This window comes from Leptonotus elevatus, chromosome 2 (assembly GCF_054856555.1).
Source record: "Leptonotus elevatus isolate MCC_2025b chromosome 2, RoL_Lele_1.0, whole genome shotgun sequence".
In the NCBI taxonomy this organism is placed as follows: Eukaryota; Metazoa; Chordata; class Actinopteri; order Syngnathiformes; family Syngnathidae; genus Leptonotus; species Leptonotus elevatus.
Window position 1 is genome coordinate 34910911 of NC_141240.1, and position 24699 is coordinate 34935609.

Sequence of the window (24699 nt, forward strand, 5' to 3'; positions counted from 1 at the left end):
GCAGGCTAAACTATCCCAGGTTTATTTGCATCACAATTTGTAACATTAGTTTGGTTCCATAAAAACAAGTAATGCTAGTTTGATCATACTTTATTTTCAATTAGAAAGTTGTGTGCTTGCACATACACAAAGTTACTCACCTGTTCATATTTGCTTTATTTGAACTGTACAGCATTTAAAGTCAAAATAAATCATCTTTGACAGCCTGGGATCCTGTCAATCATCAAGCTGACAAAGTAACGCCACACCACGCTTGATCCAGTGCTGTGGACGCTTGGCGGTGGGCAACAACATCGAAATGACAAAATTGGTGGAATGTCCTGTTGTGGACAAGGTGCCCCTCCTCTCGCTGGTCTTGTAGAGAGGAGAAACGTAGCAACTGTCAGATTCATCTGGAATGTCTTGAGCTGCATGGTGAAGAAAAGAATGCAAATAAAATATGACGACTGACAAAAAAAAAGGTCTGTTTTGTCATTTTTTATCCAAATGCATACGTACTGGGTTTTATCCAGATAATGGGCATCGTGTCAAATAGGATTTTGGGATACTGCTCCACTAAAACTCCTCTAATGATAGAAACAACACAATTGGATTTTGAAGGTTGCTTTTTTTGGTCATCTTCAAATCATGATCATTATTGTAAAAGACCTTTCTGTGGTCACCTTTTTTTATCCCATCGAGCTCCATCAACAAACAATCCATTAATGTAGACCCCATCTTCTGGAGGCGTGGCTGACTGATCAATTGATAGAACCTGATGGAAAAATCACAACATCACACATGGAATAGCGAAAAGAAGTCTTTATGATCATGACTGACTGTTGGAAAAGTGTGTTGACCTCAAAATCAAAGCCCAACAGGTCAATTGGAACATTGTATTTCCTGGCATAATTCTGCGTAGCTCCCGTTAGGAAGGCCTGGGTGAAAAAGAATCCCGACAGCCAGAACACACTGGGCTTCCCGAAGTCGAACCAATCCTATGGGCACACAGAATTCATGTGAAATGGACAGGACATCATAATGTCGAGACAGTTGTGACTCACCTGCAAAAACTTGAGCCTTGTGAGAAAGTCATTAATGTAGCTGCCCAGGGGCTTGAGGCTCGGGTACGAGCGCTTGGCCCATTGCTCTGGAACCTTGCCCACTGCCAAACTATTTGCAATTCCTTCAAGCTCTGCATCCATCACCACTAAACCCTTGAGGGCTTTTAGCAGGTTCTGAAGACTCACACGGATGGTACTACAAAGCCTGAGAAGCAAAAACAGGTCAGATGAGGTTGACTTCACATCAAATTTTATACAAAGTATGTTAGTCCATACGTGTTGTAGCGCTCCATTTCTTGGACAAGCACAGTGTTCATACTCTCCTTGTAGAGCACCGGGTACTTATTGAGCGATACTTCAATGTCAAAATTTTTGGGAATCTGATGAGATTAAATAAACACCATTATTACTTATAATATGTATGGCATAGTCTACAACAAGTCACGTCTACATCCACTCCCTTAAAAAATATAGTTTCATAACAAGAAGCGCGTCAACTCAAGTCTGTCAATGGCAAACCAGAACTACACATTGAAATGGACAAATGAAAATATATGATCCGATCCATCATACCTTAGTGAGGATGTCATTGGCTATGTCGTACAATGCATTGTCACTCCCAGAGCTACCCCCTCCCTTAGAGCCTCCTCCCTGGGTGAGAAGCAGCGAATCAAACAACAGCTTGGTCTGCTGCAGGTCCTTAGAAATGTCCACGTTTTCGTGCATCCCAAATATTTCAGGGTGTTGGATGAGTGGAAGCTCCTGGCATGCCACAAAGGTTTCGTTACGCTGTTGAAAGTCTCACTAACCAATTAATGACCACATGTATGATATAATACTTTACCCTGATAAATTGAAGGTAGTCATCATAGGAAGATTTAGGGGGGGCAACATATTCACCGCTAGGTGAAAAAGGACAAGAAGGTTTATCCACAACATCTCTGTTGTAGAAGTCGGCCAACATGGTGTTCAGGAGACGCCGATCCCAGTTGTCAGTTACGCGTCCACCATAGTTGCACTCTCCGGTCAGGTAAGTTATGGCCTCAAAGGGCACCTCATCGTATTGATTGATAAACAACTATAGAGGAAGGCAGAGGACATGCCTTAGGATGCATGTGATGGAAGCAATTTTATGAGTTATAATGATTACCTGGAGCTGTCTGATACTTATGTGAAGGTCAGTCTCATTGAAGCCATAAGGAATGTTCCAGCCAAGTGGGCCAAACTTTCTTCTCTCCTGAACAAGTGCATGGAAGAAGCACAGGCCATACAGGAGCTTTTCCCAGACCTAATAGTCAATCAAGTTGAATTGACGTAAGAAATAAACCTGAATATACTCCAGTGTAGTCAAAGCATATCAGAACCCCCTAACTCACCAGCTCTTTATTTGCGCAGTTATTGAAGAAGCTTTGGTCACAAACAGGATCTGACATGTACGACTGCAGTATGTTGAGTCGCAATCCTGTCGGGGGCTCATTTGTCATTTTCACTCCATTCTGCAGAAGGGTCACTGGAAACTGGTTTCAGAGAGGAGGCAGCTTCAGGGCCCAAACTAGGTAAAGCCAAACTGTTGTACAAATTGGCATACAGATCATCAGGTTGCACTTTACCTTGGGCGAAGGGTAGCTTGTGAGCCAAAGTCGGAAGTCTTCGTGGCATGTTGCAGGACTAAAGTCTTCGCAGATCTTCTCCAGGGTGGACATCCAGGACACAGCCAGATGGCAGTTCTGCAAACACACCCATGTCCCATTCTGCATGGCGGTGGATATCATTTTGGAAGCAATGGGTCCTTGGCCCTGCCCCAGAGAAATGGACTGGAAATTGTTCCCTCCCATCTCCTTGTCAGTAGCGAACTTCAATAAGCCTGTGAAGCGTTAATGTGTCATGAATCTTTGAGTGTCAGCACGACATGACCTTTCAAAAGTCAAGTGCAGAACCTACTAGCCATGGGATCAGCACCAGGAGAAAGCACAAACACCAGTGGAATGGTGGGGTTGGAGTCATTGTAGCTCTTGCTTAGGTCAAAGGGAGGAGGCTGAACAAAATTTTTCCCTATCTTAGCTATCACATAATTGGTTATAGCGGGCACAATCTTGTCAGGCCTGAGACAACGGACAATGATCATCTTCTGCAGTTCGTTGATTTTAGTATCCCAGGGTGAGGGCAAAGGAACAATGCTTGGTTCTTTGCTGTCAAAAATAGGCTTGAAAAGTTCTGGGGTTGCAATGAAAGCGTTTCTGTGGAATAAACACAATTAATGTGAAACTATTTAAAAAATGTTGAATAATATTCTTACTCAAAGCCAATAGAAGGAGGAACAATTAAATAAATGTTGAATATGTTATTATATTTTCTCACTTCACTCCTTTTAGGCCAGGAATCTCATTGGCTCTACAAATCTCATCCCAGCTCTTTTCTTGGAGCCAGCTGGGATCGGGATTAGCAAGCGTGTTCTGCAGGCCCACACCTCCCGTCATCAAGAAGAGCAAGTCTGAGTACTCAATCTCACCTTTTGCTCTGATGGAAATGTCAGTATTTGTTATATTGGCACCAGGCAAAAGAATGATCCAAACGAGTCTGTTCTCATCCCTAAATGGTTTGTGAAACTCACAGAAGCAGATTGCAGCAGAGGATGAAGGAGAAGAGAAGTTTATCCTTCTCAAACAGAGAGCGACAGACATTGCAGAACAAGTTATAGGTGAAGTAGTCCACCAGGTACATGACCCTCTTTTCCAGAATCTTGGACTTTTTACTAAATTAAAAAAAACAGGAGAGGTTTTTCAGTGCAGCACACTCCAATTGCTTGGCATGTAAGCATTGTGAAATTTGAGCATCAGCTGGCAATAGAAAAAGGCTCATAAGTGTTATCAGTATGATCCCATTGCACTCATTACCGAGTAAAGATTGTGTGCATCACTGACCTGTCTTGGATCGAGTTTGTATAGAGGTTGACAAACCAGGTGAGAGAATATTGATACATTGGGTCGATGTTGGTCAGGTCAGCAATGGTGAAGAACAGGACAGACGAGTGCTTGGCAATAGATCTGTAACACTCTCTAGACTCTGCTATCATGATCTCAGTTTCCTGTGCAATCTGGAGAATTCATTGAGACATTGCAGTCAAAGAATAGAATCAGCACATCAGCAACAGAGATCGCTTATGTTGAGCCTTGTACTTGCCTTTTGTTTTTTTGTTATCTCATTGGACATGATCTTTGCAGAGTCTAGGACTTGAATGGCACTCTCATCCTCCAGAATATTTCCCTCCGAGGATGAAAGTGTTTCAAGGATCTTGTCCTCGGTTTCCTTTAACTGCCTGTTATTTGCAGCTGACTGTAAGATGAGTGCATTTCTCTCTTCCTCAAGCTCTGGCCTGCAAAGCAAACAAAGAAGAACAAAGCTTGAATTAAAAGATCAAAGATTTGAGTGAATGTTCAGTCAAATATGTCGTACCTTTCCTTGGCAACCACAATCCCCAGCAGCTGGTCCTCTAAGCCCTCTGGGGTGATCATGAAATTGAGCAAAGACACCTTGGTGGCCAGCTCTGGTAGATAATGAGGGTTCCTCAGCTTTGTGGTGATGTAGAAGCGGAATTCTCGGGAGTACTCAATTACGCTCTCCCCCAGTTTTATACATTCCACGCCACCTGGGTGAAACAAGCATGACGACAGTTATCATTTTGACATGAAGTTTTCAATCTCGGGTGACCTTTTTGCCAGAATGCCCCATTTTTGGCACCTTGTTTGAAGGTTTGTTTGAGGAGAAGAGGTTCCAGAGAGGGGTCCAGTTCTTCTCCTACATTTTCGAGTAGCAAAGGGCTTCCAAACTGAATACAGTTTTCCAAAGTTCGCATGTAGTCATCATCCGTTAATTTGATAATGTGCAGCTTGTTCTCTTTCTCCGAATTCTTCACCCACTTGTTGGCTTGACCTTGAGGGTCAATCATCAGGGGCCTGTAAGAGCATGGCAACATGAGGACAGTCCTGGGACTGAATGAGTAAATGTTTCACAATACCGTAATGGCAGAGATATTATATTTGTACTGTCCCTTCCGACTGGCTTTGTAATTGACTGAAGTTAGCGGTGGTGCGGAATGCAGTCATTGAATTGCCTTAGTCTGTGTAAAGCTTCTCACCATCGACGTGAATTATTGGTAATGACACCATTGTCAATCGAGAAAGAGTCAGTAGGAAGGCCGGCGATGTTCCATGCCCTAATCTTAATGGGATCCCCCAGGGTCTTACTGAGAGAGAAGTCGTCTGATGAAGGAATGTTCTTAGACTAGAAATAAAGTAAAATGATGAGAACATACATACATGTTAGAAATGAAAGACTTTGTGTGCCAACAAAGGAATTTGAAGACTTACTTGACACAATTTGATCCACTGGTTGGTGCAGTCCTGTCTGAAGTTAGCAGTGAAAGCACCCAGGTAGGCCATGACACCAGCAGAGATAAGGACATCTCCGGTAAGGTTGTCGTATGTGTTCTGCAGATCATCAGCAGCCTTGGACCATCTGAAAAAAAATATGTTTACTTCTTGGTAATTGCTTTAATCATACTGCAAAAATAATGTTAAGCCTTTCATAACCTTGTTTTCTCCCCACCCAGACCACCGATAAGTTTTTCAGCTCTCTCCAACTTCTGTTGACACAAATCCCTCTGGGCTTCTAGCTTGGCTTTTTCCTCTGTCTTCTCCTCAGATGTTTTTTTTAGGTCAGCCAAACGGTCCTCAACTTCCTTTAGTTTGACTCGCTTCTCTGATAGCTCAGCCAGGGCAGCAGCCTGGGTTGCCTGAGCCTCTGCTTGTTTGGCCTTTTTGGGAGCCACGATCTAAAAACACAGAGGCGAGTATACCTGAATGCACAAGTTGCATTTCATTGTTATGCGCAAAAGGAACAAAGTCACACCTTTACCACCCTGTCATAGGATTCCATTGCTTTGATCCACTTGCAAAGACCCTCTGCTGCTGAAGAGGCTTTTGCCACCTTAGCAGGGCTGAAGTCAGGATTAGTCATGTAGGTAGCACGGATCTTTTGCATTGATTCCTCCTGTAATAAAGAGAAAAGAAAGATGAACTGAAGGTATCTTCTCAACGCATTGCAAAAAGACAATGTATTGAAACTCACAGGAATATTGTCCTTATCATATTCTTTAAGATCCCTTAAAAAGTTCATGTCACCTAGCAGCTTCTTGCTTGGACCCCAGTAGTCCAAGACCTAAGCAATTAAGAAAATGTAATGGTAAAACAAATGGCACTTTGATACTTACATGCAAACGCATGTAAGTATCAATTGGAAATTCATTTTCATTGCGACAAACCTTTTTTCCAGACCCTGCAGGATCTGCCACCTTATCTGGAGGCATTCCCTTCATTACACACACGGCTGACATAACCAGCTTCACTCCAGCGGGAGGGTTTTTCATGGACTTCACAACCGTGATGTCAGCAGGCTGCAATCAAGAAGAAAACTGAAGGTCAAAGAGAAAGTCACATGCAAGGTTGAAGCTGTTCCAGTCACGGTTCTCACTTTTAAGGTGTTCAAAGCTGCAATTGCTTCCTCCAAGGCAGGGATGGCCAAAGCCAATTCACTATCACACTCGTCTTTAAGAGCTTGAGCCTCAGCAGCTTGAACAGATGTGGCCTCCTCCTCAACACGCACAAGTTTACTTGTTGCTTCCACCTCAATAGACTCCACTGCGATTACCTACGTGTCATCACAGTAGGCTTTGCATAATTGTGTGAATTTTTATAAAACAGAATTGATGCGAGTTCATCTCATCACCTTCATCATTCTATCATTTTCCACCTGTGCCTCTTCCAATTTGGGCTGTAAGTCTACCAGCTCCAGTTTCATCTCACCAACCTTCAGAGGTACAATGTAAAAAATAAAAAATAAACCCTTACACATTTGTGATGGTAAAAGAAAAGAAAAAATGAAATAGTAGCATATATTATGTACTTGCGATTCAGCAAAGGCTAGTTTTTCCAGACCATTGGTGTATCTCCTCTTTGCCTTCATGACAGTATCTCTTTTCTTTGTGAGGAGTTGACTGAATGCTGCCATGAGCTCCAGATAGGATGTGGGTGTAACATAATTATGGCGACCTAGCTCAGAGAGGAATCTGCAAAAGAAATGGTCCAGCCCGAAGCCAATATACTGCATAAACTCTTATTTTTAATCGTCATGTCATACCTCTCTGAAAGCTGAGTGGCAGAGGTATGAAAGATTTTGCAAATAGGTATGACTTCCTTCCTTTCGTCTTCTTTCATCTCCAACTGCTTCAGGAAAGAGTTGGCTACCCGCTCAAGAGCCTCCTCCGGCCATGGCTGTCAAGGTGCAGGTAAAAATGTGTCAATTAGCCAACAAATATTCAATACTTTCTACATTTGTGTACCATGACTTGTTTCAAACAAAAACTCCAGTTGGTCATGCATATTTAGTACCTGAAACCAGTTAATGGTGCAGCAGTTAATAAGGGACGGAAACTGGCGCAAGCGATTGCGAAAGGCGTCACCAATAGGACTGAAAGCCACAACGATGTGCATGTTCTCCCTGCAGCGTGCCACAAAATAGTTGAACACAGTTAAAGAGCTCAACTCTAAACTCTTATTTTTCCTTTGGGAAATAGGACGCACTGTCTGGAAATGGGAAGAGAATGAGATTTTATGAATAAATGGTGATGTAGACAAGAACCACATTCCAGCAATTACATAGTACTGAGAATTAAAAAGTACTTTCACGTCAAACCTCAATGATATCCTGTTTCTCATCTGTAGCAAACAGATTAGGCACTTCTCCTGTGTTCAGGACACTGTTTACATCTTCAAGAAAAGCCTCATCTTTGATCTGAGCATCAGTGATCAGAAAAACGATTCTTTGACCCTTCACTCCTGCATCCCTGAGCAGTTTCTGTAATATCAAATTAAATTCTGCTATATCAGAGAGCAAACCTCAAAAGGAAAATGAATAAATAATGCGCTTTATGCAGGTTACAAGCACAACGCCAACCTTGAGGTCATCTCTCCACTCAACCATGCCGTAGCTCTTTGAGATCTCAGGCTGAAAAAGGTTCATCTTGGCGATGAACGTGGCCAAACGAGTGATGGACTGGCGTCCGCTGCCTCCCACTCCTACGAGGAGGGCATTTCCTCCTGGCTGCTTCAACATGCGGCTTATACGGGACAGGTGCTCCAAAACATAGCTACATCAGACATAATGTCTTGAAAATGCTATGTCACCAACATTTCATTCATTTATCAAAATATGTTTTAAAAAGAAGAGTACTTAAAAACACTAATGAATGCTGTATTTTGTATCATCATGCTTATATCATTTAGTCCAACAACGGTGTTAGGATTATACTTTACCGAAAGATGACGAGATTCATGTGGCTCTTGTTCATCTGGTTGTATTCAACAAGACATGATTCCACCACCTCAGCAAAGCTTTCTACAGAGGGCACCTCGGCATACAAGCGATCCTCAATATCGAGGTCGGGTTGCATGTAGTCGCCAAACAATAGAGTCTGCATGTCTTGCTCGACCAACTGACAAATAAGAACATACCAAATTAAAACTTTTCAACCTTACATTTCATTTTTAGAAACAAGACAGGTCTGAATCTGAATGTGAATCCACAATCAGAACAGCAAAAAACAAAAACTAACATACCTTAGAACCTTGCTTCAGGTGATCAAACACTTGTTTAAAGGCTTCATTGAAGTGATCTTTGAGGATCTTGGTCATCAGCTGATAGAACCATGCTCGGTCTTTGTCATCCACCAGACGGTCATAAAAGACTCGGAAGACCTCATGGACAAACAGGCGAATCATAGTGCGTTTGTTCTCCAGAGATTTGCTCTTCACAAGCAGGCATCCTTGTATAACACGCGAGAAGTCCCGCAGATTAAAAGTGTAATGAGACTTGGCGGGTGTCGGAAGCAAGTTCTCCATGGCTTGCTTGTAGACCTTTGGAAAAACATTAAGAAAACTCAAGTATTGGAAAAACAAGTGCTAGTTGACAGAAATGTGACTGTATTGGTCATATCCGGAGGACTCACTTCCATGGTTGCTGTCACCGTTTGGCTGCCGATAGTAAAATATTCCGGTGGAAATTCATTGTTTTTGAGATAGAATGCCACCATAATGGAGAAGATGCGAACCATGGTCTCATCACTGAAAGAATTGATGCCAAAAATGTTGAAGTGGCGTAGGAAGCGAGACGTCACAGCATTCCTCCCCCCACCAGGAGGACCCATGGCAGTAATGATCTGGATGTCAACTAATTTGATACCGGACGTATCCTTCAGGTCATACCTGCCAGAAAATCATGGATTACTCAAGCAGTACATTCTGTCTTCTTCTATTCAATGTCCTTGTTTGTTTGGTGTTGAGGTGGCAATGGCTCATACCACTTCTTGTGATCCATAAACTGTCGAAGAAGCTCCACAGGAGGCTGAGCTCCAAACTGTTCCAGTGCCGGCATATTCACATCATCTACGAATATGAGGTATATCTTTCCCATGGGAGGGCCAAACACACCTTTCCGTCTCTTATCTAATTTGGCCATAATAATGTTCTGCAAATTACAAAGAGTAAAGAATGAGGCCAGTCAAAGTTGCAAGATCATTCATGCCAGAGTCATCGCTGTACCAGCGAGGGAGTCTGGACACAGTCTCCATCAAGCGCATTTCTGAGAACCAAACCTAACCAAACAGACAGTGGAAATTCAAGTTAGGCGGCCTTTGTGAGTGGCAACATAAGATGGTCGCCAGTGGCTTCACTTTTCGTGATGGCAAGTAAGCATCATTGTTAGTCCATTCATATATAATCTAGATCTTGTCAGTCTTCATTTGGAATAAATGCTTCCAGTGACATCAGCTGCTGGGGTGTTTAATGACAATGTGTTTCTGGACATTTAAAACTGAGTTTAATGCTGAAGGTACCAAACTATTGTCTCTCCCACGCGCCATTCTGAATGGAATTCCGCCGCCAAAGAGTGGCATTGCTCATGAAGAATCCATCACAGCAAATACATTTATTGGCAAGGTTTGTTTTGAACCGGGCCGAACAGCAAAGTGGCAATGGCAGCCTTTCCAGATCCAATTCTGTCTTTCAAAAAAGTCGGTGTTGCTTGCCAGGCTAGGTTCCAACTGACCTGTGTTTGGTTGGCAGTGGTGCGGGCTGAAAAATTGATTGACAAGGGTAAAAAGAGGTCTTTGTCCAGACCGTTCATCAACTTCTCCATTACATACACTGACTTTCCGGTGCCAGTAGGGCCAGCCAACAGCAAAGGCCTGCGCAGAGAAAGCAATATTGAGACAATTAACACAATTGGACAAATACATACCATTGATATGTGTGTGACAATACTAACATACTCACATTCCATAGGTGATGCAAATGTCCATTAGGAAGGTGTAGCGAACTGAGTCAATGGTCGGAACAATGATGTCCTGAACTTTGGTGTTTTTATCCCCGAGGTTGACATTTTTGATGGCATCGTTCCAGTGAACCCATTTTCCTTTTCCTTTAAACTGAACAAGATATTAGATTATACTTCACAAGAGTGTTTATACATGTATAAAGATTTAAAAGACAAAAGCTTCCGAATGATGTAATTCAGTGGTACCTCGTAGAAATAGTCATACACCAGACCTTTCTCATCCACTGGGCACTCCCATTTGCCCACAATATCAGGAACTGGGTGATCTGCTGATTTTCCAGCCTCTGTATCCCTGATGAACTCACTAAACCTCTCCTTGCTCTTTGAATCACAACTGCCACCCACAGACCAAACCAGCGAGAAGGAAAAGGCTGCCTACAAAACCAGTGTACAAAAGTCAATAGAAATATATGTCAAGCAAATATTTTTGCTCATTTATTACCAATATTCTGACAAATCATAAATATTTGTACCATGATCCAGGTGCGAATAGTTTTATCGTTTTTCTCTCTCTTGAGTGGTTCCATTAGCAGCATCTCAAACAGTCTATATAAGGACACAGAAGTGTTCCAGTTGGTTGTGGGCACAACTTCCTGTTAACAAAAAGGTAATGACATGACAATATTCCCGTTTGTTCCAAATTAGTGAAAAATTCCTTTGGCCTTCGGGTTTTGTTAGTCCATGGTTTGGTAATACTTACTCTACAGTGTTTACGCACTATCGTGAAGGCAGGTGGCAGCAGCCAGTGAAAGAGTCCTAGCAGCAGATTGCTATGGTCAGGACTTTGCAAAACCTCAGGAAGTGTGCTCATCCAGGAGAGCACTAAGGGCTCCCAGCCCAATTGAGATGGTTCCATGTAGATCATACCACATCGACTGACTGTGGCAGGCTGCCATTAGAAAGACACATTTTCAAAGCATGCCATCGTTACATCAGATTTGGCATTGAATGCTAATTCACAATCGACAGTTTAAATAAACATATTTACGAGTTATTCAATCCCTTCAAACTTACAGAGGCTTGTGAGAGATCCATGCATTCAAAAATTAGACTCATCTGATTGGACATCTGAATAATTTCTCCACTCATCAGACACAACTGTAACGTATAAAAAGAAAAGAAAGATGGTATAGATAATAAATCGCTATTTAAAACATACACCCAAACATAATTTATGTATATATATATATATATATATATATATATATACCTTTTTGTTGTCATCCAGCACAGTGTTCATACTTTCAATCCACAACGTATCTATGGGTCCGTCAAACACTACCCATTTACGCTCTGGTGTTTCAGCCGATGCATACTCACGAAATGTGTTGGCTACAACCCCGTCTGTCCACTACAAAAAAAAAAAAAGACAAGCAGACAATAAGAGCTTTATAAAACAATGTGTGCATTGAATACATGACGAGACAAGGTACAGGCCCACCTCGTGAGAAACAAGATCAAACTGTCCAAAGAGTTGTCCCATGGTGATTGCCTTTGGATTCAATGTCCTGAAGATGACCTTTTCTTCCTCTCCATAGCCTTTTTCATTCATCAGAATCAGTGTGTCAGCAAGAACATGGAGCACTTTGGTCTTCCCCGAAAATGACTCTCCCACTAGCATGAACCTGAAGCATAAAATTTGGAACTTGCAATGTTTTCTTGATCCAAGTTATGGGAAATACGTACAGTACTTTCTAGTCCAAAATATGAAACATAATCGTTCAAGTGAGGTAACCTGGAATTTTAGAAGTAGCATACCCATGCCGGACTATCATCATCTCATATGTTTGGATCATCTTTCCTAAGAAGGTCTGGGTTGACTGTACATTGTGCTTTTTACAACACTCTGTAGCAACTTCTAAAAACAACTTCAGAAGACAAGACCATGTATTATATTGCAGTTTATGATATACTGTATATGAATCTGCATGGGACAAGACAAAAATAAGTAAGACACTGATATATCTTACCTTATAATCAGCCTCAGGAAGGGAGATGCCAGGGAACAAATCACTGGTGATTCCATTGAACAGTGGAATATCATGTGAAAGAAACTTAGGCTCGTTAACATCTTTTATAGACCTCAGAAGCTAGACGTTAACACAGAAAACCGCTATCAACAAACAGAAGAAAGGCATTTGGACAAAATAGAAAACAATGGTTGTCAAAATCTCAGCATAAGTACCAGTATGTCCTCATTTTCGTCTGGATACTTGAGCTTGAGGTTTCCTGCAGCCACAAGTACAGCTTTGACAGCCCTCATGCCGTAGTCATAATGGAACTGGGAGGAAAGCTGCTCTGAACACAGCCTGTAAGTCATTGCAATTTTGACTGACAGAGGCTTGGCATTGAGGAATCCATATGAATAGAGAGAGATCTCTGCTATCAGAGCATAGTTCGGGACCATCATGGTTACTGTTCGAAACAACACCTAAGGAACAAAAAAAACACCACCACCTTAAGCTAAATAGAAAAACGCAAGTTGTGATCAAATTACGATGATTAATTTCACAGCCACATGATACTAACTCTAAATACACATTTTCTGATACACAATTTGTGAAACAATAGCCTAAGTGTATTAATTGATTAAGTGAGAAAACCTTCAGGTTGTCAGGGAGTTCAGAGCGGCCTGCGTAACCAGGATTCATTGTGATGGACACAAAGCAGTTGGGGTTGAGTTTGAGCATGGTTCCTTCAAAGTCAAAGTACTCCAAGTCCATCTCAATAGCCCTCTGGATGCAGAGGACTTGCTGGGCCACTACAGACAAGACTTCAAGCTCAATACGGTTGAATTCATCAAAACAAGCCCACGCTCCAGAAGAAGCCAAACCTTTGAAAAACTGAGAAAATGCAGAACACAAAGAGCTTTGTTAGTAGCAGTTTTCATAATCAGATATGACATTTTTTGCCTGATGTTACTTTGCCCATTGCAAGATAATCTAGCCCATCAGAACAGTTGAAGACCACACATTGCACAGCTAACGCTTTAGCTAGATCCTTGGTGGTTTCTGTCTTTCCAGTTCCAGCGGGACCCTCGGGTGCCCCACCCAAATGGAGGTAAAAGGCACCAATCTGTGAACACAGGGAGGGAACTTCAGACGGGAACTAAAACAATTGTTGAAATAAAAAATCAAGAAACACTCCTAATCACTGTTGTGTATACCAGAGTTCTGTAGCATCTGTCAGTCAGTGGGGTGATGACCAGTCGCGGAGAATTCCCCAGATACTCATAGGCATACTTAACATCACAGTTCAGGATGCGAACTCGAACATCCCCGTTGCTCCAGTAGTAACGAAGCTGTGCTAACCATCGGAAGTCACTTTCATTTTCTATGCCTATAAATAATGCATGTAAATAGGCTTGTATTTTCTTAGAACAGAGTAGTGGAAAAAGAGTAACAGCATAGTGCCATTAACGTACCATGCTCAATGAGCTCCATAACCACATCCCTGGCATGGACATCAATTGTCACCAGTGCTCCTAAAGTCATTCGTGTTTGTTTGGGTAGTGTTCCTCTCACCAAGCCCACAATTTCATTCAACTGTATCTGAAGTTTCTGGAAGTAGTTTTTCACACCCTGTAGAGGCAGTCAAATACATCATTACCCATTTTATTGGCATGAAGGTGTCACTAAATCAAGTAAGTTGCTCGGAAGTCAGACCAATTGATGCCAATTTGTGAAGGTGAATAACATTTTCATTTCATGTTAAGTATTATTTCATCAACTTTCTTTTCTGGAAACCTTACTCACTTCAGTCCCTGACCTGATGGCTTCATGCACTTCTAGTGTCCAGAACATTTGTGAGGTACATATTACCACCTGCCCGGGCCAATCCTTCACCCACTGGTTCCGCGGGGTTTCAGCATAGGCCTGTCAAGACAACAATTTTAATACAACTGACTTGTTGCTTGCCTTCACTCAACCCCCCAAAAAAACTCTGACCTGTGTGTGTGTTTTTATTTTGAGTTAAGTCATCTCACCGTTCTGGAGCGATCCACTACATTTCTGACACTGCGAATCATCAAGTCTTCCACTTGTATCAACCACTTCTCCACTGCTCCTTTGGTCTCAGCTGTGGAGATGAGTTGGATTAGCTCAACACGCTCCCCTTCATTGCTGTACATGGCCTGGGTAAAACAGTCAGCCTTTAAGTACAGACCATCAACCAACTGTACTGTTTCCATGTACTGTTGCAAGCACACTGAGAATGCCTACCTGGATATCAAGGTTTGGTAGGAAGTCCAGCTTGGCAATACCTTCAAAACACTTCCTCAGATGGGGCTGTACACGCAGTGGATCCTTGGTCTCAGAAAGAATTTCCAGCATTTCATCATTGGACAAAAAGAAGAACCTGGGTGGCAAGCAGCAATGTCAACATTATTGTTTACATTTGGGATTTACAAAAAAGAAAAAAGAAAATTATGTTGTTTTGTTCACCTTGGAAAAAATAGACGCTTTTTCTCCAGGTAGTTATTTAATCCCTTCATAATTGTGTCCAAGTGGCAGTTTGACTCTTGTAACTTCTCTAGTAGTCCAGGCATTGAGGTTGCCTCCAAAAGCTAGTAGAAGACAATTTCATGACTATTGATAGATCACTGGTTATTAGCAGGTTGCATTGTAGTCATATAACTTATGTTGACAATCACCTTTGAGTCCTTAACACAGTGCCTCATAACCTCCTTCCAGTTTTTGTCAACAATTTGGAAGAGTCGTCCTTCTTCTGGAATCTGCTGCATGATGTCGGCAGAACAAAATATGGGCTCAAGGTAAAGCCATTGTGCCTGCACCTTCAGCCACTCATCAATGGTTTCCTGGATACGAAGAAGACGCTCCTCCCAAATCTAAATCACAACCCAGTTTGGGGAAAGCCATTTACAAGAGTCTTTACTGTACATATTGTCATCATACTGTGTGTGTTTTGTAACCTTGATCTCTTTCTCAAGGGGCTTGATATACGGTGAGCTCTTCATTGTCTGAGTTTTCACAATCTGGTCATCTAGCATTGCCTGAATTTCATCCAAAGCAGTCAGGATGGACACGCCAGTGTCTCTGTAAGGCTGATGCTGGAGAGAAACACTATCCCAAGCAGTCACCATGCTTTTCATGGCTTTCTCCATGGAAAACTCCTATATGGAAGCATTGAGGAGGATATGTGTTATGAAACTGATTGGTGGGTCTTTTTGAGTTTGTTTTTAGCACAAGTTATTTAAAAAAGAAAAAAAAACCTGAAGAATCCTTACTTTACTAGCTGAAGCACTGATCGATTCAAACCTTTCCAGGTAAGGAGTCAAGTTTTGTTTGAGAACTTTGCGCAGTGTCGTACCAGCGTCAGGAGTGAGATCATACCCAACGATCTGTGACATTTGCTTCCAGTGGCGATCTCGGATGCCCGGATTGCACAGGACCGAGACTAAAGGAATGTACTTCTATAATATAATAGGCATTTGCAGTTAGAAAGCATGATCATGAAACTTTATGAACACCTTCAAATAAACGGTACACTGGATACCTTGAACTCTTTGACCTGCTCTAATACAGTGGAGCACAAGACTGAAGGACTGTCATCCGTGTTTGTATCTTCTCCAACGCGACGTCTTTTGGACAATCCAGTTGTTTTTTTAATATCCTGCTTATTCATGCTCTTTTTCTGCTGGAAGTGCTTCAACATCTTGAAGATATCCCTGAAGAATTCATCTACTTTTACCTCCATTCCCTCGCCATCTAGGTCAGCAAAAGAACCGTCCATCCAGCTATTCCCAGAGAGAATATTAGACCTTATATACCGAAAACAAATCACAAAATGTAACCTACGACTGAAGGCAGACCTGCTCTTTGCACGTTGCCACTTTAGGAGGAGTCCAAACAACTTGTGGTACTGTTCAACACTGTCTCTGATGATATCCACTTCTGGGTAAGATGTTTGGTCCCACTGATGAAACACTTCGTCTTTGTGGATGTCAATGATTGTTTCCTCAGCCTCCTGAAGAAGGTTCTGAACTGTCCTGACTTCTGTCAAGTACTAGCAAAATAATTATTGTTTAAATATAGTTGAAATGCCAAAACCTGCCAGACCAGACCGTTATCAAATCTATAGGTATTATATTTCTCTCCATGGGGATCGATTACTGTATACTGTATAATACCCTGAAGGAGAAGTTCTATTTTCACTCATAAAGAGATGAGTGAGTCAGATGATTTAAATAATAGCTTAAATATTTTGGTCAGTTCACTTGCCAAACCTAGCACCAATGTGGAGCAAAAATTATCCACAATACCTGCTGCATCATATCGAGTTCAGAGCAGTGAGGGAACTCGTCAACCCTTCGCTCCAACTTGGCCAGATGAACTGTGACCCTTTCTCTTTTAGCAAGCATCTCCTTCTCCCCTTTGCTCTTGGCCTCCTGCAAAACCTGAAAACACACATCTCCATTTTGTGAACATACTTGAAAAGAACATGTTGGATCAATTACCGCATTACCTCATCGCTGAGTTTAAACACCTCTTGGATTTTCAATGGCCACGTAAAGACAGTTGAATTGAGTTTGAGATCTTCCGGTTCAAATATGTGGACATCTAGGAGGTAGCTCAGTCTGCTATGGATTTTCTGACAGATAAGAGCCACAGTTTTAGAAGATCTGACTCAATAAATCAAGAAGCTTTTGGGATTGTAAAATCAGTTACACATCTGTGAATTATACCTTTATCTTTTCATGAAGGAGCGCAATACTCTGTGTCTTAGTAGTTTCAATGTAGTTAATAATTTTGGCCATGTCATCTGTAGTCTCGGGCACATTCAAAGCATTTCCTTGGATGGTTTCAAAATCTGAGATGATCCTTCCAAAAGAAACAAAACAACTTCAAGTATAAAGGAGCCCTATTCAACATGGAGGAACACGTTCTACTTAAAATGAAAGACTCACTGTAGATTTTGTTCTGTGTGTTTAGTTTTCATGTTGCTGATGAGTATTTCAGCAAGAGCTTCAGCTTTTTTAGCCAGTCCCTGGTTCAGCTCCTCACAATACATTTGGACCATTGGAAAGTGAACCTTTGCTGGTAGGTTGCCAAGCTTCCTTGACAAGTCACGAAACTCTTCCACTTGCTGGAAAGCACAGTCAGATCGCACACCGACATTCATCAGCAAGCAGTGGTCCAGTACACTTGTGAGGTTGTGCATTCTCACCATAATATATTCAGCAAATGAGTGAGTTTCTCCCACAAAGGTCTCAACTCGTGTCTGAGCAGTTCCATCGACTAACCAGTCATAGTTGTCAACTACAAAATAATATAGTATGTTAGAAAAGCACAGACTAACATAATTAGGTGGATGATGAAATGATTTGAAATTGTGTTTCCATCACCATAATTCTGAAAGTATCGATCGGGTTCTTCTAGATGCTTGCGCACAGTTGCCGATACAGTGAAACGAGCCCAAGCAAGCGTGTGATCAGGGGCCTTGGCATCCACAAACACAGATGTGGATTCTGCCAGCCATGACTGAACCGTCTGCACTTTCTATGGATCGAAAGCGTCTCTAAATAAATACACTTCAATATGCAGATTGGGAGGATTTGGCACAAAACGATCTGTTACACGTGAGCTCACCTGCAGAGTATTTGTAATGCCGTTAAGAATTTCAAAAACATCTGCTTCAAGTTCCAGTAAGGTGGGGTATATTCCCATCTGTTCATCATGAAATGTAAGGGTCATATGAAAGATGGGTAAGAAGTGGTAGTTGTCCGGATGGAACGGGAAGACGAACCCCTCCACACTCCTCTGAAGCAGAGCTTTCAGCTGAGAATTAATCGGAAAAGACAAATAAAATTGAGATTCGTCATGAAGGAGAAAACGACCGTGTCAATGAATCAAATGAAAATGTAAGGCTGAAGACAAAAAGAACTAAAAAGAGCAATGTTAGCCTATGTACGGCGGCAGAACTCCACCTGATTGGAGATGAGGGTGCAGGCGCAGTCAAAGAAGGAATCCATGACAGCTTCTTTAACTGAACCCAATGTTTTGGGACTTGTTAATAAATTGATGACTTTCGGGAACCAGGTATTCATGATTTGTTCCTCTGCTGTCTCACATTCTACAGCCAGGTCTTTATGCAACTCCTTGCCATCAACAGGTCCCAAAGCCCTGAACAGCAATAATGCCCAACTTTGCTCAACAGCGCGAGTACTTGCTTATTTGACGTTCTTTGCATTTACATACCTATATCCTCTAAGATCCACCAAGGCCATTGAAGAAAAGGTGGCCTGTCCAATTTCAAGAATAATTTGCATGATGGGATGCAAAATTTGCAAATTTGCTTTCATCAGGTTCTGGTTTGTGACAAAGTTCTCACGTCGTGATTTGGAAAATTGAAGAATACTACAAAAGAAAATAAATTTTACAAAGGCCGCATAAAAACACAGCGGATGACTGTTTATTCATTGAGGACAAATCGTATGCGGCCAGATAACACTCACTCAGGTGGAAGAGACGTCTGCTTTTCTGGAGGAGGTTCTTCACATTCTGTATCCTTCAGGAATGTGTCCACTTAAGTGAACGCATGTAGTGTTTTCAGAAAGTGTAGGAGTAGAGCACACACACACACACACACACACACACACACACTGCTAATTGTCAATACCTGTATGTTTGATGATAACATCGTGGAAGTTGTCGCTGACTTCTGTAAGGAGCTGATTTAGGAGTTTGTTTTTCTGAGGGCTGTCTTTAAGTTGAGGGGGAATTGAACCGTTGATGGTGTCCAACCACTCCTGCGGGATGGGAATGACTGGGCGGCTTTCTACGCACTGCCTCAAGAATATGTAGTTCATCTGCATACACAAAAATAGACGTCTCAATTTTTTAGAATGAATGCATAATACTCCACAACTGGAATTTGCTTTCAAAAAGTCAACCAACTCACCCTCTGCTTCCGATCCTCACTTTGCATCTGTAAAGCAAATGTTGACATATAACACATTAAATGGCTTTTTTCCTTAATTTGGAGGATTTGTGATAGTTGTGCGAACATTAGTTTGAGAATACTGCAAGGATATCGTCTTACACTTGGAGAGAGTTGAGGTTCCGGTGATGGGCTGCGCACAACTCGCCCCCTCTCTTTGTTCTGTTTGTAAGCTTCCACTGCTTGGGACGCGGCCATACAGCTGCCACTTTGCAGGAAGCCAATTGGCCTGCAAAAATGATTGACAGTCCGTGTGCAGCACAATGAATCTTTGTACATTCGTGTATCTGTATTGAAATGTTTTTTTTCCCTCTGTGTGTGTGGGGGTGGGGGGGTGCATGCGTGTGTATCTTTGCTATAGTATTAATACTAAAGTTACTCAAAGTATACCAAAGAAAAAGTCCAAATGTGTTTTCAAATATTTGGCCAATGAAAAATATTCTGACATTCAGATTGTTGCGTGTTAAAATGAAGGGAAAGAATGAAGTAAAAATACTTTGTGACTGTACTTTTCAGGTACTTGAGTATATTTTCCAGATATAATTGCTTGTTGTTGTTTTTTGTTTTGTTTTTTAACTTTTACGACCTACATTTTAAAACAGATATCTACTACTGTGCACTTTCTACTCTTTTTCAAAATAGTTACTTTTTAAATTACACTTTTAAATACCTCTGCTGTATGATGACATGGTGTGAAAGATTACAGTAAATAATGATATTTATTATATTGCCCATCCATGGTCTTATTTAAATAGTTATTTGATGTTTTCAGCTCCAATAATGATGTGTGTTAAATATGTTGTACATTGTGCCAGCCAAACAATCGCCAAATTCAATCAGTCATCTATTCCAAGTCTAAAAAACAGCAAAACTTTTTTTTTTTTTTATTATTTTTATCGTTAGATAATGTGGCTGTTATTTAAATTGATATTATGGGAATATGTGTTATGGGAATATGTTTTAAAATATTATATATATATATATATATATATATATATATATATAAAGCCTGTTTCAACTGTTTCAAAAGTTTTCAAAATGGGTACAAAAAATAACTGACAGTAAATAGCATTTTCCCGTTTGTAATACATTTCAAAGCCTACTTTTATTCAAGAAATGAGTTAAATCAGTATTTCTATTTTGTTTTTATTTATTTATTTATTTTACCAAGAATATAATAGGCCCTACTTATACAGCTTGTAAAACAAACAACTTTGAACTGGATACATACATTGGTAAATGGAGTCGCTGTTGTTGCACTTTCCTCCATCGTTGTTCCAAAAGTTGTTTGTGGGTCTTGTGACTCTGCTTAGTTGACATTTGTAACAAATGATGATTATTGTTTTTATTGTTATTATCTTTCTAAGAACAGACGCACCTGTGAAGAGACATGTTTTTAAATTGGAAACGTGATACATATGAATATGTTTCTAGAAGGCTACTTACCATTGGGATAAAACGTTCCTTTTTCGCTTAATTTTTCCAGCGCTTATTTTACTAATAGAATCCTACTGACATTATCCTCATTGACTTTTGTGCGGTATGTTTCGGCGCGTCGTTGCCATAGATACAGCACCACCAAGTCGCTAGTCAAGAAAGGGGCGGGGCTTGTCGTCTTCTTTCCCCTATATATTTGTTTCCCCCCACTCGCGTTTAACTTGCAAATAATTGACAGAGGGTTCGTGGGAAAACAGCCAATGACTAATAATACAACAAAATATATCAAATAGTTATCATTACAAGTACCTGATTGACCTGCACATAAGTGTTTTCCTAGTTTGTCATTTCTGATAGAAGATGCGACTTTCAATTTTGAAGTTGGGTCGCACAATTTGCTTTTACGAACAGATATCCTACGTACCCAAGAATGTTTTTTTTAACCCTATTTTGCAGCCTCTTGTGCACATTTTTGTCTGTAGTGGGGGAGTAGTGTGAGTTGTTGTTGTTGGTGGTAGCAAAAAAAAAAAACTTTCTTTTTTATTTACAATGAACTTTGCATTTCAGAGTATGCACTCCCTATTAATTAAGTAAAATAGTCGAATACTTTTACCAGTCTTTTTTTTATGCAAGTATGAAGTATATATCCTTATAATTAAGTAGCGTGTGTGTACCTTGTCTGGTCATAATTCAGATTGGGTCGACCGTTTCTGTTGCAGTAACTAAAACCACTGCTAGGGAGCAGCAGAGTTATGTCGAGGCTCTGACCCGCCCAATAAACATATCTGTCAGAGGGAGAAGAAGAAGGAGCTTCCGTCGCTGATCGTTTGTAGCAAGTTGCTAATGGTGAGAAGAAGCCACTCGTTTGAAGGTATTTTCAGTGCAGTTTTAATCGGAAACTAAATATTTGTTGGTCTTGGTTATGCACGAACACCCATTCCAAAGGTTTGTGGGTGATTTGAACCGACCAAGTGGAGGCGGTGTTCTGTATTTGGTGCTGTACTGTTGTCAGGCTTCATTGTTTTGTTGTTATCAGAGGCCCGACTGTATATTTCCGGTACCATTTTGCAGTTAAACGACGATCTTATCATTTAAATAATAACACGGTTTTGCTTCAGACCGTTAATTCAGAACACTTGTATTTTAAGGATATTATCACCATGAGCTATGCAGAGAAACCAGACGACATAACGAGGGACGAATGGATGGATAAACTCAACAATGTGCACATTCAGAGAGCTGATATGAACAGACTTATTATGAACTATTTGGTGACAGGTACGGTACTCAAAATTAATTTTCATGAGCCGAGAGCGATGCAAACAAAAGCAGAGAATATGACACCTGGCTGTTTTTGTGCACCAGAGGGCTTCAAGGAGGCGGCGGAGAAATTCAGAATGGAGTCTGGGATCGAGCCAAGTGTGGACTTGGAATCCCTTGATGAGAGAATAAAGATCAGAGAAATGATCCTGAAGGGGCAAATCCAGGATGCCATTGCACTGATCAACAGTCTGCATCCGGAGCTGCTGGATACCAATCGCTACTTGTACTTTCACTTGCAGGTAATTTTGCCCATCCATTATCTCAGTGGTCAGCAGTTGTTGTTTTGACTTGTGTGTGTGTGCATCAATTTAATTTGCATTTGCAGCAGCAGCATCTTATTGAGCTCATTCGCTTGAGGGAGACGGAAGCTGCCCTTGAATTCGCCCAGTCCCAGTTAGCAGAGCAGGGGGAGGAGAGTCGAGAATGTCTGACTGAGATGGAGAGGACGCTGGCTCTGCTGGCATTCGATAACCCCGAGGAGTCACCGTTTGGAGATCTGCTCAATATGATGCAGAGACAAAAGGTAGCGTTCAAATATAAAAGCATATGCCCATCGCTTCCCTTCAATGATTGCAACATATGCTTGGTTGCTATATATCATAAAAGCAGGGCTTTGAGATTGTTTGATTGTAAGAACTGTATACTAAATGTTCTCTCTCTCTCTATATATATGTAACATTAGGGATGGGAATCTGAATGTCTCACGATTCGATTCCGATTTTTGGGTGCTCGATTCGATTCGGAATCAATTTTCGATTAAGGACAATTTTGATTCGAAAGGATTTTATTGACAAAGATTTTTGCTTCAATTTATAGATGTTCAAGGAATCGTAATGATCTACTCCAGTCTTACTCGCTAATGCTAATTAGTGCTCTACTCGCGGCACTTTTATCACTCAAAAGAACGGCTCCACGCTGCAAAAAAACAACTTTTATTGAAATAACTTGATCGTGACTATTTCCTTCTACTCTCTAATGTGGCAGTGTATTAGACCGCGTGGAACCACACTGCCCCTAAGTGGCCAAATCGGGTACAACGCAAACAGCGCTCCCAATAAAGGCACACACAAAGAAAGGGAAGACATTTATAAAAAAATACAAATAAAATCGATTTTGGGACATTTAAAATCGATTCTGAATCGTACTAAATGAGAATCACGATTCTTATGAGAATTGATTTTTGGCACCCCCCTAGTAGGGAAATAAGATTGTTACCCATGATATATATGTTTGTCTTTCAGGTGTGGAGCGAAGTGAATCAATCTGTGCTCGATTATGAAAATCGGGAGTCAACACCCAAGTTGGCCAAACTCCTGAAGCTGCTGCTGTGGGCTCAAAATGAACTTGATCAAAAGAAAGTCAAGTATCCCAAAATGACAGACCTCAGTAAGGGGACCATCGAGGAGCCAAAATAATGAAAGCATAAAATGGACACATTTCTGGTATCAATTTGTACCCCAAGAAAATGACAGATCATTTTTGTCCCCTAAAAAGTTTTCCCTTTTATTACGTTGAACTTGATCGATACAATTTTAAAATGACCTCTTACTCAATGAACGTGTTATTTTACTTGGTGTTATCATTTAAATATACTGAGCGAAATCAGTTTTTTCTTTTTCCTATTTACATGTACACTAGTTTTTTTTTCTGTCTATTGGCAGGGAAAGTTGGTATTGGAAGGTGAATAAAGCCTAAATTAGGCTGTCAGTCTGTGTGTGACCATTAAGGTATGCTTCCAGTGAAAATGATTGGCTGCGTGTGCATGTCCTCAACAAACGCTTCCACATGTCGGCAACCAGACGCTTGGGATGATTCTAAATACGTGGTTGACAATAACTTTCCTCTTAATGGCTGAAAAGGTTGAGAAGGCAACTGCAGACACAGAGACACACAGATGCTATTATGTACATGAGTGAAACAAGCTGCTCTTTTATTATATCTGCTGTGCTTCCGTTCGCTGTTATTTTATTTTGCAATAAATGCAAGTTTTACAATTTTACGAAAGCTTGGCGTATTTGATACCGACACTGAGGGATGCGCTCGCGCACAGCTTCCCAACAGTTACTGAGTCAAGACACATATTTTACAATGGAACAATCTAACGGCACACCACAAAAGAAAAGTGCCACAAAATGTGGATGCATTCCACTTACAAGATAATTGTACCTTCTGCCATCTAGTAGAATACATTTAGTTGTTTGTCACAATGTTGCTGGCATAGATGCAGTGGCTGTTGAAAGTGTGCACACCCCTGTTCAAATCAGTTTGTGTGATGTAACAAAATGAGCCCAAGATAAATCGCCTCAAAACTTTTTACACCCAAAGTGTCCACCCTGTTATTCATTGTGTCCATCCTATCAGCAAGGCCACATAGATTGCTATTTGCAGGTTCATTGTCTGTTTGCAGTTAACATTAAAAACAATTCTGAGAACTAAATGTACTTTATTTTCTTAAAGCTACTTTTTTCTCTTTACTTTGCAAATGTCTTAG

At 41.1% G+C, this 24699-nt stretch overlaps 2 protein-coding genes across 3 annotated transcripts; one reads left to right on the plus strand and one right to left on the minus strand.

Moving 5' to 3' along the window:
• Positions 1–124: 124 nt before the first annotated feature.
• LOC147179775 (dynein axonemal heavy chain 12-like) lies at positions 125–20768 on the minus strand. The gene is made up of 73 exons (XM_086067067.1): positions 20680–20768; positions 19551–19677; positions 19410–19436; positions 19128–19317; positions 18964–19033; positions 18707–18865; positions 18436–18631; positions 18098–18286; positions 17854–18007; positions 17676–17767; positions 17416–17594; positions 17194–17329; positions 16974–17099; positions 16771–16905; positions 16321–16514; positions 16005–16245; positions 15736–15921; positions 15421–15621; positions 15142–15336; positions 14933–15054; positions 14711–14846; positions 14476–14622; positions 14246–14365; positions 13915–14071; positions 13657–13829; positions 13413–13565; positions 13094–13333; positions 12676–12921; positions 12461–12580; positions 12249–12358; positions 11932–12115; positions 11701–11841; positions 11505–11588; positions 11191–11379; positions 10964–11083; positions 10677–10865; positions 10430–10581; positions 10203–10341; positions 9457–9623; positions 9106–9361; positions 8717–9013; positions 8414–8592; positions 8055–8247; positions 7794–7955; positions 7490–7684; positions 7239–7372; positions 7005–7167; positions 6828–6908; positions 6573–6749; positions 6364–6495; positions 6171–6260; positions 5952–6092; positions 5633–5874; positions 5411–5558; positions 5179–5324; positions 4782–4996; positions 4497–4689; positions 4224–4416; positions 3965–4137; positions 3655–3795; positions 3402–3560; positions 2985–3280; positions 2654–2907; positions 2420–2560; positions 2194–2331; positions 1888–2121; positions 1617–1805; positions 1320–1423; positions 1044–1248; positions 840–977; positions 663–754; positions 499–566; positions 125–407 (listed from the first exon to the last, which is right to left on the minus strand). The coding sequence occupies exons 1-73, from the start codon at positions 20766–20768 to the stop codon at positions 217–219; spliced, it is 11835 nt and encodes a 3944-aa protein (XP_085923193.1). The 3' UTR covers positions 125–216.
• An 880-nt stretch (positions 20769–21648) lies between these two features.
• Positions 21649–23920, plus strand: LOC147179776 (glucose-induced degradation protein 8-B homolog). 2 transcript variants are annotated; one of them, XM_086067511.1, is made up of 5 exons: positions 21649–21756; positions 22034–22163; positions 22251–22447; positions 22534–22731; positions 23450–23920. In XM_086067511.1, exons 2-5 carry the CDS (start codon positions 22046–22048, stop codon positions 23621–23623), a joined length of 687 nt encoding a protein of 228 aa, XP_085923637.1. In that variant the 5' UTR covers positions 21649–21756; positions 22034–22045; the 3' UTR covers positions 23624–23920. The 2 variants fall into 2 exon arrangements, with proteins under 2 accessions (XP_085923637.1, XP_085923636.1); XM_086067510.1 differs by having other exon boundaries at positions 21688–21731.
• Positions 23921–24699: the final 779 nt, after the last annotated feature.

What these genes read in the sequence shown, in the direction of transcription:
- LOC147179776 (XM_086067510.1), top strand. An exon ending in TATGAACTATTTGGTGACAG is followed by an intron (nt 22,164 to 22,250) that starts GTACGGTACTCA and finishes TTTGTGCACCAG; the next exon opens with AGGGCTTCAAGGAGGCGGCG. An exon ending in ATATGATGCAGAGACAAAAG is followed by an intron (nt 22,732 to 23,449) that starts GTAGCGTTCAAA and finishes TTTGTCTTTCAG; the next exon opens with GTGTGGAGCGAAGTGAATCA.
- LOC147179775 (XM_086067067.1), bottom strand. Translation starts at nt 20,768, where the DNA reads ATGTCAACTAAGCAGAGTCACAAGACCCACAAACAACTTTTGGAACAA. An exon ending in GCATTACAAATACTCTGCAG is followed by an intron (nt 18,008 to 18,097) that starts GTGAGCTCACGT and finishes TTCGATCCATAG; the next exon opens with AAAGTGCAGACGGTTCAGTC. An exon ending in CCAATGACATCCTCACTAAG is followed by an intron (nt 1,424 to 1,616) that starts GTATGATGGATC and finishes TAATCTCATCAG; the next exon opens with ATTCCCAAAAATTTTGACAT.